The sequence below is a fragment of the Morone saxatilis genome, unplaced genomic scaffold (assembly GCF_004916995.1).
Source record: "Morone saxatilis isolate NCDOM2014 unplaced genomic scaffold, NCSU_SB_2.0 Contig5, whole genome shotgun sequence".
NCBI lineage: Eukaryota > Metazoa > Chordata > Actinopteri > Moronidae > Morone > Morone saxatilis.
In genome coordinates this window covers 22408158-22415924 of record NW_023340095.1, presented here as the reverse complement: position 1 = coordinate 22415924, position 7767 = coordinate 22408158, and the positions used below count along the sequence as shown (strand labels likewise).

General features: G+C 48.1%; 1 protein-coding gene across 1 annotated transcript; it reads left to right on the top strand.

Annotated features, from left to right (window-relative positions):
* The first annotated feature begins 787 nt into the window (after positions 1 to 787).
* tent5c (terminal nucleotidyltransferase 5C) lies at positions 788 to 4622 on the top strand. Its single transcript, XM_035676448.1, is given in 2 exon segments — positions 788 to 841; positions 2508 to 4622. A coding segment is annotated over 1 exon segment (1152 nt). The 5' UTR covers positions 788 to 841; positions 2508 to 2530; the 3' UTR covers positions 3683 to 4622.
* The last annotated feature ends 3145 nt before the right edge of the window (positions 4623 to 7767 follow it).

Here is a 7767-nt window from a genome sequence, read left to right as displayed (position 1 = left end):
ATTTAGCTTTAATCTGCACAGCCCACAGCACTTTGCTGACCGTGTGAGGGAATGCTGGTAAACTTGAATTTTTGTATTCACTTTTTTAAAGAAATCTTTATTTAGAAACAGTATATTTGTACAATTTGGGGGCAACACAATTATGAGAAGAATATAACAAGAACATTTTAAAGTTCCCTGTAACCCCCAACTCTCTTCCTCACTGACTCACGTATTGATGTGTGTGTGTGTGTGTGTGCGTGTGTGTGAACAAGTGTTTCCTTGCCATGTAAGGCAAGGAAACACTTGTTCAGTTGCCTGAGATGATGTTGTAAGTTATATTTGACACTGTCTATTAACTTTCTCATCTGACAGATCAATATAGAATCATTGCAGGAAAGAGACTGGAAAACTGCAAAATGAACTATTGACCAATAAAGGTTCCAATTGTTTATGTTTTGCTGAAGACAATACATGGACAATATTAAGAATACACCCAAAAATAGAAATAAAATCGAATTCAAAATGGTTGTGTCAAAAAACATAGTTTAATATTAATTTATAGGGAAACACACTTATGAGTAGAATATATTTAAAAACATATTTTAAAGTAAAATGATATCAATCACAGTGTCAGATTAGCGTTAATATAAACACAGAGCAGATAGTGCTGCTTTTGAACTTCACTCTGGCACAGCAACAGTGAGAGAACGTCGGCCCGTCCGCCTGGAGACGGTCCGGGTTACTTGGCAACGCCAAAACCTCGTTGACCAATCAGACGCTCTGCTCGGCGCATTGCTACAATCACATTCGACGATTCTACAACTATGTGATCTGCTGACGTTGAAAGTTGGACTTTGGGGTAAATATATAAAGTTAGTGTTTTACTTTACATATACAACATTATATACAAGTAATATTGTATGTTTTTTATTATAAAAGCCACGCTACATAGACAGGGACTGTGTCGTACCACGGCTCTGCGTCTGTGTCGGTGGGTCGTACTTCGGCTTTATAAAACAGGCGTGTCTTCAGCGAGGGGAATGGTTCAAATATCAACTTTTCACCGGTGGCGTTGTGTGTGTGTCTCTCAGGCGGTGGATTATGTGGAGCTGTCTGCACGAATTACAATTTAACATCTTCTCAACTGTCTCCGACTTTGAATGCTTCCCGAGCACGCTTTTGGAAATGTACGTACTGCTTTTCTCCTTCATTCCTCTCTGTCAATGGAAACTGTGTTTTAACTCCGTAGTTAAGTTAACGCAAGTTACACTCGTTAAGTTAAAGTTTATCGTAGCCATGATTCCAAAACGTGACTTCAGTTGGGATATTTTAGCGTAAAACGTGGACTCATTTTCTCTTGGTCGCTCCAAACTTACGGTACGTGACTTTGCTGAATTTGCGGAGGGATTGGTCGCCATATGGATTTAGTGAGTCCAACTTAACGTTATCTAACGTTACCTGGCGTAAGGGTAAGGCACGTTGGCGTTAGTTTTATAGCCCGGTGTGGTACTGCTTTAATCAGGTCAATGTTAGTTAGTTAGCGCCGAGTTAACGTTAGCTCAACATCATCGTCACAGCTGAATTGATAAGTCAGCTGGAATAAATAATTACCGGTCATGTTTTTCACGAAACGTGTGTAACGGTAATTTGCTTTGTTGGCGTTAATTTCGTATGCGGTTGTTTCTGAGGGGAAACGTCGGCTTTGGTTGTACTTTGAGCTCGTTTAGTGTTTGTTTCTCAGCGGTTCTGGAATAAAAGCCAGGCTCGAGCTGTTCTAGAAAGCTCACGGGCTCTGTCCTCTAATGGTTGTCTGTGTGTGTTGTGTCTGTGTGTGTCTGTGGTGTGTGTGGTCTGTGTGTCTTGTGTGTGTGTGTCTCTGTGTGGTGTGTGTCTGTGTGTGTGTGTCTCTGTGTGGTGGTCTCTTGTGTGTGTGTGTTCTGTGTGGTGTCTCGTGTTCTCTGTTGTGTGTCTCTGTGTCTGTGTGTCTCTGTGTTGTGTCTCTGTGGTCTGTGTTCTGTGTCTCTGTGTGTGTGTCTCTGTGTCTCTGGTGGTGTCTCTGTGTCTCTGTGGTGTGTCTCTGTGTGTGTGTCTCTGTGTGTGTGCTTCTTGTGTGTGTCTTCTCTGTGTGTGTGTCTCCTCTGTTGTGTGTGTCTTGCTCTGGTGTGTGTGTCTCCTCTGTGTGGTGTGTCTTCTCTTCGTGGGTGGTCTCTCTCGTGTGTGGTGTCCTCTGGCTGTGTGTGTGTCTCTCTGTGTCGGAGAGCGAGCAGGTTGTCTCGTGCTCTCATTCTGCTCTGCTCGTGCTGAATGGGTCATGATGCTGTTACATGAGATATTTTAAAACTCGCGAGCCAGTAGGTCTAATATCTAACATTTGTTTGTCCTTGTATTCTTACAGCTGAGCCAATGTATGCTTGTATTGTCTTTAGTTAGTTGCTGTTCAAATGGTGATTTTTGTAGGTTTCGTTTGGTTTGTGTCACATTTGAAAGCCAAAACTAACATCTTTCTTTCTCTCCTGCCATCTCAGTTAATCTGAACTTTTGTGAGAAGATGGATAACAAAGAGGAATCAAAGAGTTGTTCCGTCAGCGTCCTGACCTGGGAGCAGGTGAGCCGGCTGAATGAGGTTCTGACCGAGGTCGTGCCTGTACATGGACGGGGGAACTTCCCTACCTTAGAGGTGCGGCTGAAAGACATTGTGGCGCGCGTCCGCTCCCGCCTGGAGCTGAGCGGCATCCGAGTGAAGGACATAAGGCTCAATGGCTCCACGGCCAGCCACGTACTGGTGCAGGATATTGGCTGGAGCTACAAGGATCTGGACGTCATCTTCAGGGTGGACCTGCCGCACGAGGCAGAGTTCCGCCTCAGTAAGGACGTGGTTCTGGGTACCCTGCTGGACTTCCTACCTGAGGGTGTGAACAAAGAGAAAATTACACCCATGACTCTCAAAGAGGCGTATGTCCAGTAGCTGGTGAAAGTCAACACAGAGCAGGACCGCTGGAGCCTCATCTCCCTCTCCAACAACAACGGCCGCAATGTGGAGCTGAAGTTTGTGGACTCAATACGGCGGCAGTTTGAGTTCAGTGTGGACTCCTTTCAGATTGTGCTGGACTCCATGCTTGCCTACTACGAGCTGGCACAGACGCCCATGTCACAGGCCTTTCACCCCACGGTGAGTGGGGAGAGCATGTACGGGGACTTCGACATGGCACTGAGCCACCTGCGGAACAAGCTCATCACCACCAAGTGGCCCGAGGAGATCCGAGGTGGCGGCCTGCTGAAATACTGCAATCTGCTGGTGCGGGACTTTCGTCCTGCCAGCGAGGAGGAGTTCAAGGGCCTGGAGCGGTACATGTGTTCACGCTTCTTCATCGACTTCCCCGACATCGGTGAGCAGCAGCGCAAGGTGGAGGCCTACCTCCAGAGCCACTTCATAGGCGAGGAGAAGAGCAAGTACGACTACCTCATGATCCTGCGGCGAGTGGTCAACGAGAGCACGGTGTGCCTCATGGGCCACGAGCGGCGGCAGACCCTCCACCTCATCTCGCTGATGGCCTTCCGAGTCCTGGCCGAGCAGAATGCTATCCCGGATGCATCCTGCGTCACCTGCTACTATCAGCCTGCGCCGTACGTCCGAGACCACAACTTCAGCAACTACTATGTGGCTAACCAGAACATTCCAACATGGCTGCCATGTAACTGATAAAGCGACCGAGTGGAAGGATGCACAAGAGGGCACCGCCGCCGCTGCTGCTTTTGAAAAGAGAGAAGGAATAAATAAATAAAAAAACTCCCCCAAAAAAATATATTATTGAGGCAATAAATGCTATGTTCCTCTCAAGGCACAATTATATTTAAGTGGACAAGTGTTTTGCTTTGTTTTTTGGAATCCTTTCTCATTCCTTATCTACAGAGTTGTCTAGGTCATTGAATAGAAAGTGATATTTTTAAGTGTTTAGATTTTTTTTTTTCTCATCATGTTTGGTTGTTTCCCTGTTTATCAACCTTATTCTTAATGGAGTTGTGTTTTGTGCCTTAACCTCCAGGTTTACCCTCCAATAATTTAAGCATGGGCTATTTTTGAAGAAATGGAAGAAGAAAATGTTGTAGCCCTATATTTGGTTTTCTCCTGTGATTTAAAAAAAAAAAAAAAGAAAAATGTGAAAAGGCAGAAAAAAACAAAATGGTATTATTGTGAAAGGGTATAGGTGATGGCCAAAAAAAAATCGCAGAGCACCAGTGTTAAAAAGGTTTAGCTCACTGGGTAAGGAACATAGGTGGTACACTAATAACTTTGTGCACATCAGAAATGAAGGGGAAGCGAGTGGAGTTGTATTTGTTTTAATTCATTTTGACATAAATATCTCTCACAGACCTCTGTGCTCTCCCTAATATGCCGGCAATGCCTGTGATTTGTAAACAATGCAAGGACAAAGGTGTATTTTTACTTTCCACTGTGAATTTCAGTGTAGGGCGAGCTCCCCGCCTCCCCCTTTCTCCAGTTTACTCAGCCCTGTACTTTACAGTCATGAGCGGCTTTGAGTGGAAATGTGTAGTGAGACAGTTTAGGCCTCAGATAGACGGGCTCCTGTGTGTCTGAGGAGTTTATTTTCCCCTGGTTTTTGTTTTTTTGTTTTTTTTTTTAAAAGTCACTTCCAAAGCCTCACCAGTGACCTCCAGATGTCACAGTCCTCTGGTTATTGTGGGAGACGGAGTGACAGGACACGGGGTGGACACGGGGTGGACACGGGCCCGCTGAGGGAGTGCGGCTGGCTGGGAGTCTCGGAGTGACAGGCTGACTGGCTGTCCCTTCCCTTAAAAGGAGTAGCACATGGCGGGCCGGCGGGGTCGTCCCTCACCACCATTGCAGGCTCGACAGCAGCCCTGAAATGGGATCCTCCTCTGATGCAGCTCAGCGACTGGCTCTCAAAACTACAGGCTAGTCTATAATTATCCTCTTTTTCTTTTTTTCCCCGAGGGAGGTACCTCCGGAGCAGGGGAACTGGGGATGGGTGTGCGAGCAGCAGCCCTGCCACCTTACATGTGTGGGAGCTGAATCACTTCCTGTCCCGTCCTATGTGGCGCCTGCTGGGACCATGCAGTGTTTGAACCCCTTTTGTGGTCATGGGAGGATGGACAGCGGGGAGTGCGACTGGTATGTTAAGAGAAACGCCAGCCTGGCCTGGATACCGCTCCCCTTTCACATTTGGATTTTTATTTATCCTGAAAGCTACAACTGACTTCCCTCCCTCCACTAGCTGCCCCCCCTCCCCCCCCTAAATTCCCCTAAAGTTTATTGATTTCTATTTTTAGCCTAGCCGTGATGAGTGTAGGTGTTGACTTGGAACAATTTGCGAAAGTGTGCACTTACTAGGGCGGAGGGCCTGAGCACTCACAGCATCCAGGTTCGAGAGGAGAGATGTTGAGTCTTCTTTTGCAAGCGGTCAGGCCTCCTGCGTACACTCGCCCCGCGCCCTCAGTTACTCGGAAACGGTTATTCCTGTGGCTGCTCGTCTCACTGCGGGCCGTGTTTGTTACCAGAGTAACCAGGCGGAGGTGTTAGGTATCTGCCGGGGCCCTCGACCTCGCCGGCTGGTTAGAGAGATTGTTAAAGGGAGGTCAGCTCGGCCTTACGGTGCAGCGTCGAGGGCGCGCAATGGCATGTTCGTGCTGGCTGCAGCTGCTCGAACTTTGGTATCGAACTGCCGGCAGTATGTTTTTGTTTTCCCTTTTTTAACAGAGACCAAGTTCGAGCGGGTGCACACACTGTCTCGTCTCGCGCAACAGTACTTTACAAGCCAGCACACTGGAGCATTCACGTGCCTTTGACTTTTTGGAGAGTGATTTAGCTTTTTAAAGGGTTTTTTAAACAATGGTTGTCAGGAGATTTCTCCTCTTCAGCCCATTTAAACCAGTGAAACAGTTGATCCCAGCGACTCGTGTCTCTGTATCTGGCGATAGCGCCGTTGTCATAGGAGAATGCGGATACATTTTTAGTGAGAGCAAAATTAGGTTTGTGGCGTATGGAATTTGAATGAAATTTATGGAGTTATTCGAATCAATGATGTGAATCTATTCACATATTTTAGTATTTCAGTACCCACACGCGTTACTAATATTGGACCCTTTAAAGCTAGTCGTCTCGTACAATTCCTGCAGTTCTTCTCAGACATTCAATGATTTCTAGGTGTACGCGTCTAGCGCAGACGAGATCTGATGGTTCTTAGGTTCCTTCATCTGCGGTTGTGGCATTGGTCCTCCACTCGCGCAAAAGCCAAATGGCTATGCGACGGTTCAAGTGTGGAGGCGCCACCTGCAACCCTTGACACCGACACTGTCGCGCTTGAGATTGGAAAACATGCAGATAGATGTGGGTGCGGCTCAAGACGTCTTCTCACGAAGAGCCAAGAATGAGCGTCCTGTTTCTATGAAAACCCTCGCTAACCATTTAAACGTACGGATCATGCGCACCCGTAAAGCGAATCATAGTGCTCGACCTCATGCCGAGACTGAAAACTAGCCATGTACACCTTGTATTTGCTGACCGTGTTCAGTTGCTAGCTCCACATCCCAAGTCAACCGCAGTGACGTCAATGAGCGCGCCTCTCATAAGTTGCCTATGACACAGCATGGAACTAACTTGTGTCGGAGCGCTGAGTAAATACGCCATGGGGGCACTCCGGTTCCCCCATCCTGAGGACCCGCTTAGGGCTAACAGGAAACGCACTGTTACAGAACACTGGCCTGTGTCTGGCCAGTAGATTCCAAAAGCCAACCCAGCCAACGCGTAGAGGTATGTGAAGAATAGTAAATGTAGGCGTACTGGGAGGTGAGAGTTAGAGCTGGCTGTAACTCCCGAGAAGGAACGCGACAGTAATGTAGATTCGAAGACTGTTGTGTACCCGCTTTTGTTAAATTCTTATTTTGATTCTTCGGTGTGGGTGGAAATGTGGGTTTGTGTCTGCGCGTGTTGTGACATTGGAGACGTGGCCTTCCTCGTGATCCCTGTGTCGCTTGTGTTGGTCTGTTCTGATGGGTGCTCGAGCACGGTACAGTTACATTGAAGGGTAACCTCTTGGACTCGTAGTTCGCGTTGAGACCTCAAATAAGGGATGGGTGTGAGTAGAGTAGGATTCCATGTAGATGTGTGTGAAGCGTCGGCCGTGACGCGCTCCCGCACGCCGATCGCGCAACGACCTCCGCACAGACACAGGACCAGCTGCCACACACGTAAGGCTTTGTATTGTCGCATGTGACAGTTGCTGCTGAAGCCTGGGTATCGAGTCCCCAGAGACGTTGTGGCCCGGCGCACTCCCTTCAGTTGACGGAGGCGATAGATCAGCAAGCTGCACTTCAACCTAACTAATGATTTTGCTTAGTGTGTGGGGAGGCAGGGCAGGCGAAGAAAGCCATCGATGTTCTCAGCCCGCGTGTCCCACCAAATACCCTCTTTTCAAGCGCGAGGAAGACTCAAGCAGCCAACGGAATCTCAATAGCCCGGCCGCGCAGCTGTCATCTGAGCCTAAGCGTGAGACGATTAACATAAGTTGATGATGTCGTCAGGGAAGACTTGGCAGGGGCACGTGTTCATGAAAGCCAGCAGGTGTATATCTTGCTGGTTATGGCCACAGGTTGAAGTATGTGACGTCGGCGGCGCCTGCCGCACGACCCGCGCGCCGGGGTGCCGTGGCTGCCGCGTGCTGATTGGGGAGGGGGCGGGAACGTAGTCTCGGTGTTCTTGGGCTTTCTGGTTGAATCATCGCCACTAAGAAGCCAGGCGTACAGAGC